Source organism: Falco cherrug, chromosome 5, assembly GCF_023634085.1.
Source record: "Falco cherrug isolate bFalChe1 chromosome 5, bFalChe1.pri, whole genome shotgun sequence".
Lineage (NCBI taxonomy): Eukaryota > Metazoa > Chordata > Aves > Falconiformes > Falconidae > Falco > Falco cherrug.
Genome location: NC_073701.1, coordinates 8559833 through 8575574, shown reverse-complemented (window position 1 = coordinate 8575574; position 15742 = coordinate 8559833). Strand labels below are relative to the sequence as shown.

At 49.8% G+C, this 15742-nt stretch overlaps 1 protein-coding gene across 1 annotated transcript; it reads left to right on the top strand.

Moving 5' to 3' along the window:
- Positions 1–6490: 6490 nt before the first annotated feature.
- On the top strand, positions 6491–10739 carry LOC102049495 (homeobox protein NANOG). The gene is made up of 4 exons (XM_055712008.1): positions 6491–6683; positions 7064–7332; positions 8096–8185; positions 8670–10739. The coding sequence occupies exons 1-4, from the start codon at positions 6515–6517 to the stop codon at positions 9084–9086; spliced, it is 945 nt and encodes a 314-aa protein (XP_055567983.1). The 5' UTR covers positions 6491–6514; the 3' UTR covers positions 9087–10739.
- Positions 10740–15742: the final 5003 nt, after the last annotated feature.

Genomic DNA, 15742 nt, shown 5'->3' with positions numbered 1-15742 from the left:
CTACACCCAGCTTGAACATTTCTGCTGCAGAGGTGGGGAAGTCTAGTGGGTGCAGTAAGTGAGGAGAGACAGCTGAGATGTTACTACGTCAGAGGTCAGAGGGCCCTGCTGGATCACAAGTCAACACCTGCATCTTTGCATCAAAGCTGTGCAATACTCTGCAAGGTTACTTTGCATCTGCAGACACTTTGATGCTATTATTAGGCTGTTTACAACTACAGTAAAGCAACTTAGTCATGAGTGGAGTTAAGAGAAGGTGTTCTCAGGCCTATGTTAGCCCCAGAGTTTGCATGGAGGATGCAACTGGGGTTAGAACAGGAATTTTTAGCAAGATGTTGTTCCCAACACTGACAGTTATGTCTGCTCTTACTCATTCATGACTAAGCTGTGCTGGGGAAGCATTTTTATTTTGACACAGCAGAATCCAGGGGTCTGGAGTTCTTTCACTGTATGATTCTGTGGCTTTTCCTGACCTTGCACCCTGGGAAGAGACACAGTCGATAGTACAGTCTCTTTGATTTTTTTCTTTGCTGCCCCACAAGATGTGCTTTCACAGCCTAATATGAGCTGGCTCTCCATGGGCAATCTAAAGGAGATGAAGTACAGATGATTTTTACCTTTACACCCCTAGCTGATGTCAATGTTATATTCCCCTCCCCAGCCTCCACCCTTCACTGGATTCAGTTCCTAGACCCAGCTACAAAAGCTACAGCCTCTCACTGTTCACCTCTTCTTTGTCTCTTTTTCTTTCCATCTCAGCCAAGTCGGCCACGTAAATATTGTTAGACAAAAGCAGGTAAATCTTTTTCTTCCGTCACTCCCAGACGACATCCACTTGCAGATCCCATTCCACAGCCCTGGGCTTCACAGGCTCTACCATTCAGATGTAGAGCAGGTGCCAGCCAGGGAGCCTCACGCTCTAACACTTGCTAATTGCTCATGAATGCATGTGCAAGAGCCAGTCTTGGAGAAAAGGAGAGGGTGTACAAGTGGGGGTAGGGGCCAAGCAATGTGGAGATCCCTGTCTTAACCCCTGACAGACTTGGAAGATGAGCACCCTTTTCTCTAATCCCAGCCTTCCCTGTAATTAGACACTTGCCTCACAGGTGATCTGCTTTTATGGGGACTTGCTGGGGCTTAAAAAATTCAGATGGCACAGGCTGGGCACAGTGACTTGCCTGAAAAGTATGTGCTAACTTGGAAGAGCTCAGTCGGTGGGATTTGTTAGCAGCACCTGCAGGCTGTGTGCCCACTTACGACCTGCACAAGTGTAATTAGTCATACATCTGGCACATAATCCTCATTAGTTCCGTTCTGATATTAACAATGGTGAAATACATGGGATCAGCCTAAGATGAGAGAGATGAAAGAAAGCAGGTGCCACAATACACAGTGAAGTCAAGAGAGCCTTCAACATGCGTGAAATCTAGCTGCCACTTCAGTGCCCCACTCAGACCGAAGGCTCTGGCAGCGATGGACTGTGCAAAGACTTTTCCCCCTGTGTGAGTTGTGAGTTGTAGGAAACTGTGCCCAGCAGAATGGGGAAGATGAGCAAAGGGGCCTCAGAAAAAACACCTTCTGTTAAACTTCAAAGTTCATAAGCCAAGTGTGTTTGGGGAACAAAAGATAAACTGCCTGATGCAGAGCATCCTTTCAGAGGAGAGTGGAAGAGGTGGTTCATGTTTTGAGGCTACACAGGGCCTTGGTACACTGAGAAACACAGGACATGCTGTTCCACTCCGGTGGTGGGAACGGTGGAAAACATTTGAACCCAGCTACATGTATGCCATTTGCTTTTAATAAGATGACATCTAACTGAACCTGTAGGAACAACCACACTATGGCTAAAGGGAAGAGGGGAGAATTCGAGCAGAGAGGATGCTTGCAAGGTTTTTGCCCAATAAGCACAATCTCTCCGAGTTCCCCAGGACTTTGCACAACCCTGGCTCCAAGCTGTGCTGCTCACAAGTCTGCCCTTGGGGAGACTATTCCATATCCCAGCTGATGGGCACTGGTAGGGAATGCTCCTTGAGATGAGCACTTAGAACTATAGCACTCCAGTATCATGTAAGTGGCAGGCATGGATGAAGGGTTAGCAAAGAACACACACATCAAACCCTAGAAATTTGGGTCGGCTCACTAGCCTTCTTCTCACCTCTTTTTTGACACTCCTCTTTCCTGCCTTTTCAGAGAGTCGCCTGGTTTTGTGCCATGGCTCCTCTGTCCCAGTCTGCCTCTCCACTGCTAACAAAGGGCCACATCATCCAGTAATTCTCAGGTGATTGAGAGCCTGGGTTGTTAATGGGAGGGAGAAGCTTTGTCCTTTTCTCAACCTGCTCCCCTAAAGAGTCAAGAGAAAGGAAAACTGCATTTTAATATGAATGAGGCTCTAATTTTTGTTATTCTTTCTTGACCGTCTTCCTTCCACAAACATGGCATCTTGGGTCCAGACTGTGAGCTGTGACCATGCTACAGGGACAGGCTGGCCAGATCCAAGCTCTGGCTGAGTACTGAGGGCTGCAAAGCAGGAGTGTTTTCATACTTGAGGAGTGCTCGATTGAAAAAAAAAAAAAAAAAAAAAATCAAAGGTGCCTGCTTGGGAGAAAAGCCAGACAAGGTCAACAGAAAGGGAGGGATTTCTACCAGCCTTCCCCAACCGCACACATCCCTGACAGAGGGTGATGGCTCCCAGGGAAACCTCTGAGGGAAAATGGGGCTGAGGCCATGGTTCCCTGTTTGCTGACACCAAGCCTGCACCCTGCCGCCTCCCTGAGCCCCGTGAACATGAGCAGAATGACACAGCGACACGCAGTGACACTTCACAGTATTCACCAAAACGCAGATGGCCCACGCTTGAGCTAGCTACGCAAGGACGGCGGAGCACCTATTCTACATAAAAGTTGAGGCAACCTCTACCCCTATGACTTTAACCTGCTGATGAAATTCAGTCTAGCAATGCCCTGAGGCAGGAACCCACAGCATTTCTGACCCAGTGGTATGAGCTCCAGAGCTGGACTACGATATCAACCAGCTGCTGCTTCCCCAGATCCAGCCTAGGTAAACCAGTGTGTTTGCATCACTTCGGCTCCAGGCTTAGCTCCAGCCCCCTGAAGGTACCGACCCTGCCGACACTAATGGGGATCGCTTGTAGGGGGAACCTGCTGGATGAAAACCTCTTCCAGCCACGATACTGTCTCCTCTGTGCTTAGGCCAAGACTGCTTTTAGACTTGAGCTTCTATCTTTGCTGCTAAAGGACTCCAGAAAAGGTTTGTTAGGGCATGCTTCAGCCCGGTGAGTGGCTACGTTCGTTTCCATACACTTTATGAGCCACCTTACTCACCTCATTAATGCTGCACAGTATTAGGCACATAATGAACTAAGAACTGCAAAAGAGGGGGGCGGGTACAGCATGAAGGGAGAGTGGAACACCACTTTGGGCCAAAACCTAACTTGTTGCTGCTATTTGGCCCTGTTGGGAAGAACGGGACTAGACTAGATCTGAACTGTGTTGCTGTTCCAGCTGAAAACAGCTTCAAAAGAAACACAAGTGGATACTGGCATCTGTTTTATGAGTCATTCCCAACAGGTATTTTTTAAAAGCGCATCAGCTCTAGACATTCATAGGCAGTGTATCCCACTCGCAGGCTGACGGTGCCATGAAATCAGTGTCCCACACCTAGCACCCTGAGGAGCCTCTCAAAGGTCCACATTGTGCTTCCCAGAGCATCTTCTGTGCCTGTATGGCTTCTGGATTTACCTTCCCAAGATGGTTTTATGTGTATCATTTATGTGAGGGAAATAAACTGGATTTCTTTTCCTAATTAAACTCTGACATTAGATGGTATGGTTTTATACACGCATACAAACCTTGTTTCTGTCACAAAGACATTAAAAAAGATATGTTTTGCCACCTGATTAGAGGTGTGGTTGGGGAGAGGGAGTAAATTATCCCAACTGGAAAGGGGATATATGCAAAACAGGTTTGGTGGTTAAAGTATAACAAAGGTAATGGAAGACAAGTGGGATGAGAAAACCAAAAGATGAGAGAAAAAAAAAAAAAAGAGAGACAAGAAAAGATGAAAGAAAAAAGATAAGGGAAAAAGGTGGGGGAAAGGGGGAGAAAAGGAAGAGAAAAGAGGGAGGAAGGGGGGAAGGGGGGAGGCGAAAAAAGGGCAGAAAGGGGAGAAAGGGGAAAAAGAGGAGAAGGAAAGGGGAGAAAGGGGAGAAGGGGGAAAGGGGGGAAAGGGGGAAAAGAAAAGAGAAAAAAAAGAGGAAAAAGAAGAGCGGAAGGGAAGGGAAATCAGTTCCACGTACAGTACAAAAGCAGGTCTATCTCTGGAAGGGAATTTAATCTATACATGAAAAGTGCAGGCCACGAGCAGCTCTGCCGCGTTTCCAAACACACACACGCGAGCGCGCAGAGAGAATTCCCGGGGGCGGATTTGCCGGTGGAGGCGGCGTTACTCCGGCCGTAAACCGCTCCTCCCGCTGCCGGGGGTGCCCCCCCCCGCGGGCTCGGGGGTCGCCGCAGCCCGGCGGCGCCCCCGGGACCCCCCGCAGGGCCGGAGGGCGCTGTCAGCGCAGGCAACTGTCCCGCTCGGCGCGGGCGGCTGGGGCGGGCGTGGGGCGCCCCTGAAGGTGACATTGCCGGGAGATGGCCCAGTGCGAAGGCTCTGGGTGGTAGGCACAGCCCCCGCCCCCACCCCCACGTTTGTCTCCGTCTTTGCCACGGGCTGGTTTGCGTGAACTGGGAGCGTCCCTGCGGGGAGCGCGCCGTCCCGGGGCAGCCCTGCCCGCCGGGGACCGTGGGGACCGCCGGCCCTCGCCCCCACAGCGGGCAGCGCGGTGGCCTCGCGTCCGAGGGGGACACTCACTTTCCGTGCGGGCACCAGCAGGGCCGGGGACAGCTGGCGAGCACCCTGCCGAAGCCCACCGCCTGGGGCTGCGGGGCAGGGGCTGCCCCCGCTGCGTGGTGCAGGGCGAGGAGCGGGCTCCGGCTCCAGCTCTGGATTTCATCCCTCTCCCCCCATTATAACCCTTCCTCCCGCGTTCCTAAGCGTCCCTCCGTCTGGATCCTGTCCGAATTCTAACTGAGGAACGAAATCGCTGTTAATTAGGAGGTGATCAAAGGTGGCCCCGATGAGGTCCCCCCCGGGCGAGCAGCGCCAGAGCGTTACCTTGAGGCACTGGGCTCAGGGCCCCGGCTGCGGCTCGTTTCTCATCATTACTCAGGAGGGAGGAGGATATATATGGAAGCCAGGGAAAAGCCCCTCTCCATCATCTCCAAACGATTTTAACAGTGCAACAGGTTGTTTGCTATTCCCCTGCCTTTGTATACTGGTAGGTGCCTGGGTCCTGCATTTCCTTGCAGTGGGGGAGGTGAGGAATTTGCTTGCTGTGTCACTATGCCTTCATCTGTACTTTTTCCAGGTGGTTTTTCCAAGTTTTTCAAGTCCCGGGCTGTGAGATCCTCCCAATAAGTTTTTAATTTCCTTAAAGGAAGCTGTAATAGTTGGGGGTGGGGGAGAAGGACTTTATCTTCCCCAAGCAGACTATAGGCCCTGGCTTCCAATCCTTAAGATCTATAAGGCTCTTTTATAGCTGCGCTACAGTTGTTTCCTTTGGACTCTGACTAGGTGATTCCCACCCCTCGCTGGTGTGTAGCAAAAATAGCCTTTTTTTTTTAAGCTATCGCTTTTTTTTTTAAAAAAAAAAAAGAATGCCATATGGCTGAGAAAAGAAGCTCGAAGTACATTTCTCTTGTGCCCCGGCCTTGGGCTAGCTGCCCCGGCCTTGGGCTAGCTGCCCCGGCCTTGGGCTAGCTGCCCCGGCCTTGGGCTAGCTGCCCCGGCCTTGGGCTAGCTGCCCCGGCCTTGGGCTAGCTGCCCCGGCCTTGGGCTAGCTGCCCTGCAATCCAGACGCCGCTGCCACCCTCCCCCCGCCCCCCAGTCCGCATTCACTTGCGGCCAGGCGGGGGGCTTATCTGCGGGCCGGGATGGCCGCGATCTGCAATGCAGACACGCATCGCCTCCGGGTCCCCCACCGCCCTGCCAGCTTGGGTGGGGGCTGCTGGGGAGGCTGAGGTGGGGAGCACGAGTGTTAAATGTGGGGGTGGGGGCTGTCTGCCAAGCCCCGGCCGACTCGCCGGGCGGCTCTGCTCAGGCCTCCTGGCCCCGAGGGGGAAACAAGCCCCTTCGTCCCCCTCCCAGCGGGCAGGGGTGCGCTGGCAGCACCGGCCTGCCCCCACCCCCCCGCGGCACCCAGGAGGCAAGTTGGGAGCCGGGGCCCGGTGTTCCAGCCCTCCCCCACTCCCTGAATACCCCCAAAGCCCCTCCCCTCCAATCAACTGACTTTTAACATGACAATGGCCATGACAATCCCTTCCAGCCAAGGGCAGGCTGGGGAGGACATAAAGCATCCCCCCACCTCCGCCTAATGGGGTACCTGCCTGCGGGCTGCCTGCCGCCGCCGCCAGCTCGCCGCCTCCTCGGGGCTGGGAGCCCCGGCCCGGCCATGAGTGCCCACCTGGCCGTGCCGCCCTACCTGCCCTACCCCGACGCGGTCATGTATGGGGACTACTTCTGGTTCTCTCCAGGGAGCATGGACTGCGTGCCGGCCGAGGAGGCGGCGGCGGCGGACCCCCTCCCCTTCCTCGCGGCGGAGAAGACGCCCAGCCACCCAGGTAGGCGCCCCAGCCCGGCTGGCCCCGGGGGAGCGATCGGGCCGCCCTGGCAGTGGTCGTGTTCCTGGTGTCCCTCCTGCCCCGGGGTGGGGGGCGATGCCGGTGCTACGGGCGGGCCCCCCGGCCAGGATGCGGCGGCGGGAGCGGGGCATGGCGGCCCCCGCGGCCCGGTGGGACGGGGTGGGGGTGCGGGCAGCGAGCGAGGGGGTCTCGGTTGCGCTGCCGCCGGGGTGCCTGTGGCCGCGTCGGTGCGTGGTGGCAGCGGAGCCCCTGCACGTCCTCAGGGCATGCGAACGCTGCAGTTCTCCCGAGAAACTGGACTTCGAAGCCTTTTGAGCCTTCTCCGCCTCGCTCTACTCACCCCAGTTCTCTCTCCCCAGATGTTTCTCCAACTTCCTCCAGCTCTGGGACACTCACCCATTACACCCCTGACTCTGCCACTAGCCCCACCGCAGAGCGCCCATCTCCCCATGCCCCTTTGCAGAAGGCCAAGGAGGAAGGCGAGGGCATGATGAAGAAGGCCAAGAGCCGCACAGCCTTCTCCCAGGGGCAGCTGCAAATCCTGCACCAGTGGTTCCAGACCCAGAAGTACCTCAGCCCCCAGCAGATCCGGGAGCTGGCTGCTCTCCTGGGGCTCACCTACAAGCAGGTGAACATCTTGCTCTGAGCAGCTGAGTCACATCCCTCGTGTGAAGTTACCTTGCAAGCAGGCTTTTTTGGGGTGTTTTTTTATTTTTTTGTTAGACCCTAGAGACGAATTTCTTTCGTGGTCTTATTCATGCAATTGCTTATGTGAAAGAGCAGAGGGTGTGAAAACTTCTGACTCAGCCTTCCTCTTAATGTTTGGTTCCAGCGCTATCCACCCACTCCGTGCAGGTGTTTGAAAGTGCATATGGAGCAGGGCTGTGCAGTCGGGTTACTGCTCTGTATGAACATGTGTTGCCCCCGAATGTGAAAAGTCGGGTAACTCGCACTGCTATGCAAGCTGCCTTTGTCACTCAGTGGCACCTGGGTCTCTCCCTGGAGAGAGGGTCCTTGCCCCAGCAGCTACTTGTGTCTGACTGAAGGAATGACTCACACCGGAGTCAGCACTCATCTTGGCAGCAGCCATGAGATGCTGATGCTGCTGTACAAGCTGTGTTTCTGCAGTTTTCTTTGCCTGTCTTTCAGGTGGAGTTTTTGACATCGTGAAAGATCCAGTAGTGCTCTGAGCACTGTTAGTTTTCATGTCTCAGCTCTGTGATTCTATGGCTATCCAGGTCTGCTGCAGATCATTAGCTGCTGAAGTGACAGACAGGATTAGAAGCCAAGCAGAAACTGAATTGGAGTAGAAGGCAAAACATCTTTAGGATGCATAGTAAGCTCTAAGGATGAATTTCTAATGCCCTGTGTCCTTTCCCCATCACTTCTAGGTGAAAACATGGTTCCAGAATCAACGGATGAAATTTAAACGTTGCCAGAAGGAGACTCAGTGGATGGAAAAAGGGATGTATCTACCACAGGTGAGAGAATTCCCCCTTCCCCCATCACTACTAGACATGATTCCCCCAATCTGTGGGGAGAAGTGCATCATGTCCAACCCGCTAATGCAAACAAAGCACGGGACTTGATACTACAAATCTAGTTGCATTTCTCATAATAGGGCTTACAGTGGCATCTCTTTTAAGCCTGCCCTGGCACTGAAAGAGCTTTGTTTCCAGTTCACTTATCTCCCGGTTGAAACTGGAGAAACGCCTTGCTGGTCCTCTTTAGCTATTTTGGTTTTTATCACCAGCATGGTGCTCCCAGACATGTTGAGCTGGTGATTACTAGCTTAAGATCTCGTCATCTCTGCTATTATTAGTCTATAGTGAGGACAATGAGTACAAAAAAGACGCTATTGTTTGACTTGGGGGAGGGAGCAGAGAAGAGAGGAGGGCCTACCCGGCAGGATGACGGTTGCTGCGGTGCTCTGCATTACTGAACAGCCTTCTCTGTCTCTCCTAGAATGGGTTTCATCAGGCTGCATACCTGGATATAACCCCCACATTTCACCAGGGCTTCCCTGTGAGTGCCAGCAGAAACCTTCAGGCTGTGACCAACATGCACCAGGCTTTCAGCAGTGGCCAGACTTATGGGAATGGGCAGAGCCTGTACTCGTTCATGGCTGTGGAGGATGAAGGGCTTTTTGGAAAAGGTGGGACAAGCTGCAATACCCAGCAAGCCATGGGTTTATTAAGCCAGCAGATGAACTTCTATCACGGCTACCCTGCTGATGTGGATTATGTCAGCCTGGAGTCAGAAGACACCTACAGCTTCCCGAGCACCTCTGACAGTGGCACACCGTTCTCAGGCTCTCCTGTATGGCATCAGTACCAGGCCCCTTGGCATCCCCTGGGGACCCAGGGTGGTTATGAGTCTTAGGTCTAAGTATTTTTGTCTCCCTTCTCCTGTTTTCTGTCATGAGGTTTCTAGGGCCTTGACTCAGGGATCCAGTTTCTGTTCCTTTCTCTTGCCCTTCCTCCCATTTTAACCGTTGGTGGGGCTCAGCACCCTGCTGCCTTGGGCTAGCTTTCTGTTTAAAGGCACCTGTCTGTTCATAGCTAACCCTTGGCAAGGGTGTTTTGTGTGTGGATAGATGGAACTTCATTCATGGAGGGGAATGTGCAATGCCACAGCCAGAAGCAGCAGAGGTGGCAAAAGTCCGTGTTTGCTGTCCAGGTCTCACCTTCTGCTGCTCCTGTAGCAGGTGTCTTGCAGCAGAGCTTTGCTGGAGAAGGAAACCCCATACTTCAGCATATTTCTCCCAGAAATACCCTGTTGTAGCCCAGAATTTTTCCTGCTGTCTTGCCTATTTCTGTTGCTACCTCAGCTAACTGCTAATTGGTTCTTCATCTCCATCCTCTCCTCCCTAGCCAAAAAGCTACATGAGATCATCTGATTTCAGATGACTTGATCCAGTTACTCTCAGCAGCTGTTCCTGGAGAGGTCAGCAGTGTCTGCCCCTTGCTTGCTGCCCTCCTGTGTACATAGGAGAGGAGGGAGGAGCAGAGGAGAGAAAGTGGGGTAAAGTATTGCTTGTATCTCACAAGGAAACTTTGGGTTTTAAAGCTGCTAATTTGTCCCTGTCAGCTCATTCGGGATGGTGTCTCTGGGACTGTCCCCACCCAGTTTAGATCTTGCCTTTCTACATCTCTGCTGAGAGACTGTTGGCTTGTTCCAGCCTGTGAATTGCAGCAGAGGGTAGCCTGAAGTGCCATTGCTGGAAGTGTGAAGAGTGGTTGTGTGTGGTCATCTTTGGGGTGGTGAGAACAGCCTGCTTATCTGTACGTGATGACCCCCTAGCACTTTCACAAACACAGCACCCACTGCAGTGCTGCTTCCTCTGGAGTAGCGGCAGGCAGCTAGGTAAAGAACTTGGTGATTTTTTAATGTCACTTATCCTGGAACTTGGATGTTGGGGCAGCGGAATCCTGTTGGATCCCAGTGGAGTTGTCATCCAAGGGGCTAGAGCAGGATTGTTCTCTGCTCTTTTGTCTAGTCCCAGTTTTAAGAGTGTTAAGCTGGTAAGATTTTTGTTTCTTCCCCAGCGCTTAGTTGAATCTCTTCTGTATTATTTTGCTGGAAAGGGCACTGGCTGTCTCATCTGGCAGAAGTACCTAAGCCCCGGGGGAAGGCAAGGAGTTTAGAGAAACCTAGTTAGACAAAATGAGGAAAATGCCAATTAAAATTTTCAGTTTCCTATTTTAAAATAACTGAATCCTTTCCAGTATGGAGAAACTGGAAGTCAGCTGTGGAATGAAGATGTGTAGTAGAGTCCAGTCTGCCACTGCCCAAGAATACAAAATGGCATGAGCTGGCAAGAATAAATGAGGTGGTAAAAGCATAAATATTTCTGTGGTAGGGTTCTTTTGTGGTTAGGGCAACCTAACCAGTTTTTACTGCAACCCTGTCTTCAGCTGTCTGCACAAGGGTTGTATGTCATAGTTAAACTGTCACTGCAAAGGAGGCAAACACTTGTTGTTCCAGAACAATTTTTCTTAAAGTTTTCTTGCAGTGATCTCAACCATGTTTTATGTTACGTGCATGTTGTGTTTTATTACTGGTTTTCTGCTTAATGTTCTTACAAACTTGTTTGAATTTAAAATAAATTACTTTATTTTAATGTTGAAAACAGTGTTACCAGCTTGCATTGGAACAGCCTGCTATGAGAAAAGTTATTCTGCACAGGTTAAACACCAGCAGTCCTGAGGAGAGGAGGAAGAAAGCAACCTTACTGTGTTTCTCCCAGAAGTAGGACCAAGCAACTGTTTGAAAGGAGTGGGTCACAGAAGACCTTCGGTTTTGTTTTTAACGTGCAGGTGTGTTGCCTAGTGCAAGGGGTTGGGGAGGGGGGTTACTCCATGGATGGGCAACTGGACTGCCAGCTGTTGGCTTGCAGTAATGTGCAGCCCTGTAACAAGCTTGCATTAGTCTTTAAACTGCAATGCCTCAAAATAACTTGAAATAGGAGGGTAGGAGCAAAAGAAAGCGTATTTTGAGCTTGCATGGCCATAAGGTCACAGTTAGAAATGTGGAAGTCCTGCCTTATTGAGGCTGCAGCTCTCTTGGGGTTCTTGTGCTAGCCTTGAACAGCAGCAGGTCTGTGTCTAAGTAACTGAATCCTGCCTCCAGCACGGAAAGGAAAACTTATTTCTTTTCCCTGCTTTGCCCCAAGACTGCATTTATCTCCTTAGCAGCTGGGAGCAACTTTTAAATGGTACTGAAACATGTGAGACACCTTGGGACTGAAGCACAGTGCATCAGCTGCTGCCAATTTAGAGACTCGACAAACCTCTTTCTGCTCAGTGAGCTTTGGTTCATCAGAGCCTTGCTTTCATTAATAGTTCTCATTTTGAACACCTGTGCAACTTGCATAAAGCCAAGGGCTGCAATTGTTTGTGGACAGCAGTGCTAATGGGGTCAGGCAGCTGTCTCTGTTCAATGGCCAATGCTACTCCTGTATCAGCAGAACCGGGCTCCTGGTAACAGCCATAGATTAACAAAAATTATATGTTTGGGTTTAATCCCATGTTCCTTAAACTACAGTAAGCCACCAAAGCTTTTCATCTGTTGGAATGGGGCAGCTCAGTAAGTACTCCACTGAGCACAATTAGCTGAACTGGCAGCTGACTGCTCAGGTTCAAACTGCCACAGGTCCTCTGCCGAACAGAACCTGCTTGTGTGGGTGCCAAAGCATGTCCACTCTCCTTTTGCAATATGGTAATGCTCTGCTTCCAACGGTGTGGTGGAATATGTGCAGGAAGGAGAGAGAGTGGAGGTTGGAGCCTGTAGAGGAGGAAGAATGGCTGGGCTGCCAAGCTTCAACAGTAGAAAAAGGTAAATCTGGCCTGGCAGAGGGGAAAATGCCAGGTTCACATGGTTTCCTTTATTAAAGAAAAGAGATCCTTTGTCATCCTGACCCGAGACTCCCATTCCAACATCCATTTGGATGACTTCTAGGCAATCCTCTAGTAACAGTGTTAATGTCAACAATTCTTTTGACAAAGCAAAGCTGAACCATATACCTATAAAACTCATAGATAACTCAAGCCTTGCCTTTCAGCTTTAAAATGAGTGGCTTTTTCTTTTTTTTAAGATGCAAACTTAAGCTCTAAAAAATGCACAGGGTGTGCTGGTCTTTGTGAAACAATTGCAAAGGATGCTTGCTACAGATTACATGTGTTGCCTGAGTGTTTCTCTTCCATGTTTCTGCCACAAGGGTAAGGAATTAGCCAGAGCTCTGCTGGCAGATGTCCTGCAGAAACAGATATTGTGCTAAAATAGCCCTGGGGCTGAAAAGGTTTGCTCTGCATCCTGTGGTTTGTGTTACCGCATTTACCATGGAAGCGTTCCTTCCCAGGTGTGTTATTCTCCTGGTTGCTCAGCTTGGGTTGCACACAGGTTTGGCAAGCACACATAGTTGTAGGGCTGGAGGGAACATGTAGAGTGGCTGTTGGAATTTTGGTGGGTGGGCTGGAAAGGATGGCTAGTAGCTCGGGAGGTGTTTCTAGAAGCTGTGGAATGAAGTAGAACTCAGTCTTTTCACAGTGCTGGAGACCTATTACCTTGATGTGCCTGAGTCACATCACTATGTGGAACAGCTGCACAGGTAATTGCAGCACTACTACCAAAACTGGTAGAGTTGCAACTAATCCCTCCAGACTCATAACTTCCAAAAGGGTTTACATCAGTTCCTCAGAAGTAAGTACGTCAGCAAAAGCCCTTTCTGTGGGATACATTACATCTGTTAGAAACTCTGTGTAACTGATTTCTGCACACTGCAAACGTGATTTGCCTTGCCAGCAAATCTTTTAGGATCAAGCTGTAAGCTCATGGAGCTCTTCATATCTAACTTGTGGGAATACACTGCGCTTTCACAGCATCTCTGCAGTGTCAACACTCCAGCTTGTCAATGCTGCAGATGTAGCTCCAGTGGTTGAGAGAATCTCACCCAAACAGAAGAAATTAGATCTAGTACAGACCATGTAGACCAGGGCTTAATCTCTAGTTTACTGGGTTCCAGTGTTTGCTGTCCCATAGGCAAAATACCAAGCAAGCAGAGTGGTGCAAGCAACCTCATTCCTTGCTGTCCGTGTCAATGTGGCCTGCAGTGATGTTTTACAAGCTACACGTTTCTTCTGAGTGGCCCGCAAGCAAGGGCTCACAGACCCAGTTGTCTCTACAGTGCAGATAAAAGGCATGATAGGCCTTCCCTACAGGCATGTGTAAACGTTGTATTTGGTTATTTAACTACACCGCATGACTCAAATGCTGAGCTAACAGGGTTTTGGAAATTTTCAGTAAAGCATTGACACATCCCTTGCTTGGTCTGTCACCAGAGACTTAACAGCATCTTGGCTGATACTGAGTAGTCAAAAGGCATGAAGGGCTCAAAATCATGGCACTGGTCTTAGACAAAAAAAAGTTAGTTTTCCTTTCCTGTGAAGGCCATGTTATCTTCATGCTGTCCAAAGTTTTGAAGAGCATCCTCAGGTTGTACCCATGAATCTCTTTTCATAACAAGACTAGAATTAATTTTTCATATTTAATAGACGCCCATTGTGCTCACAGCCAGGGTGTGTCTCCAGCAGCTAGGCTGTGTCTGAATCACTAAATATTTTACAAATTGCAACACTGGGACTACTGCCTTGGGTGAGCCCCAAGATCCATCCAAGTAATTGCTTAGATGCTGGAAAAAGACCAGAAGAGCAAGCAAGTCCCCAGTGTCCCTCTAGCTGGCTGTGGCTGATGGGCTGCCTGTAACAAGAGCTGCATTCCTGCATTACTACACGGGGCATTGGGAATGGGCTCCTGATACAGCAGACATCAATGAACTCCCTTCCTGGAAGTTGCTTACTTGCCTGTTGGAATTGCTGCAGGCTTTTGGTCTCCAGAACCACCTGTGGCAATAAGCTCTGTCTTTGAATGATGGCATCTGAAAAATTCTACAGGTCTCTTTGAGGAAACTGCAAGGTTTGGCAGTGTTTGTTGGCACAGCTTTGCTGAAGGTCAATAGCGGGGAGATCAAAACACTTGCCCTTATAGGCAGCATCCTTCTGCAAGCCAGTCCCAGAGACTTCACAGCAAGATCTTGCCTGTCCTAAAGCATCCCTGAAGGAACAGGGCATGACAGGTAACTCCCTTTTCAATTATTAGTGAGGGGCAGTCACAAGCCTAAGTTTTTCACCTACAGCAGCCTTTGTTGGGGTGGCATGGAAAGTTTTCAGATGATATTCCAGTTAGTAGCAGCAGCACTGTTGGCTCCAAATGAGCTGAAAAAAACTCCACTCATGTAAGAACCCTCCTAATTGCTGCTGTTGTAGTCCACCTTTGTTAACCAGCACCTTTACAGTTAAGCTAACTCAGTCGATCCCCACCCCTCTGATGGTCGGTGGTTGCAAGAACTGCATCATCCCTAAGCTTAGGTACTTGCTGGGTGTAGGATGGAGTGGGGCTGTGCTTTAAAATGGATTTCCAAAATGATGACTTAGAAATTCACCCTCCAAGAAGGCCTTATTTTCCCCAAATCATGCTGGCCATAGTTTACGGAACAGCTCTACAAACAGTGTAGCTGAACAACCGAAGGGTCAAGGAGTGTTTAAATAAGAGTAGGGGTGGGAAGAAAGAGCTGTGAGGAACAGGAGCATAAACCAGCTTTGCCAATAGAAGACCATGCCCCTTATTACTCCAGTCGCAGATATCAATTGCCTTAATTTTATGCTGCTTTTTTTTTTTTTTTTGACCATGACTGTGACTCTGGGAACCGGGGCCCTTTTATTAAATACGCTTTGATACACACATCTGGTTTTAGGTACTTTGACACTTACATTGTATTAAGTTTAGAAAGGATGGTACCTCTGTGTTTTAGCCAGTCTCAGCATTAAATATTGCTGTCAGGGGAAATTCTTAAGGTGGGTAGTAGTTACTCACCTGGTCCTTCAACTCTAGATACCTGGCATTGCCAAGAGTCATGAAGCTGATCCACTAATACCACAGAAAAATCTGTTTATAGTTTCAGAGTCAAATTAGCAATAACAATGGCATATGGTTGCTATGGCTATTTATGCTCTATCTGGATTTCATATTACAATGCTGTATTACAGTAGGAAAAAATATATAGAAAAAATGCATAATCAATCTTAAAAAATATTTTATTATTTGCCAGACTGAATGCACTGTTAGATTTTCTCGGGGGGAAGCACAGAAAGATAGTCTAGAACAAAGGGCTTATTTATAATTTTTGTTTGTAAGATCGTCTTACCAGCCTTTCTGCAAGCTGCTTGTCACATCTGCCTTCACTAGACACTTCATCGATTCTATACTTGTGGCTGACCTACAGAGCTGGTGGTCTAACCATCAGATGGATGCCTGGGGTAACAAAACTTCCACAGCTTCAGTGAAAGGTATGTGACCAGCACTTCTCCATACAGCCCATGGCTTCATGTGTTATGTATATGCAACTGTACAGTGACACGTATAAATGAGATCCTCAAAGGAATCTCTGCCTCCTCTGAAACAAGTTACAAGATCCAGGGCAT

What these genes read in the sequence shown, in the direction of transcription:
- LOC102049495 (XM_055712008.1), top strand. Translation starts at nt 6,515, where the DNA reads ATGAGTGCCCACCTGGCCGTGCCGCCCTACCTGCCCTACCCCGACGCG. An exon ending in GAAGACGCCCAGCCACCCAG is followed by an intron (nt 6,684 to 7,063) that starts GTAGGCGCCCCA and finishes CTCTCTCCCCAG; the next exon opens with ATGTTTCTCCAACTTCCTCC. An exon ending in TGGGGCTCACCTACAAGCAG is followed by an intron (nt 7,333 to 8,095) that starts GTGAACATCTTG and finishes CATCACTTCTAG; the next exon opens with GTGAAAACATGGTTCCAGAA.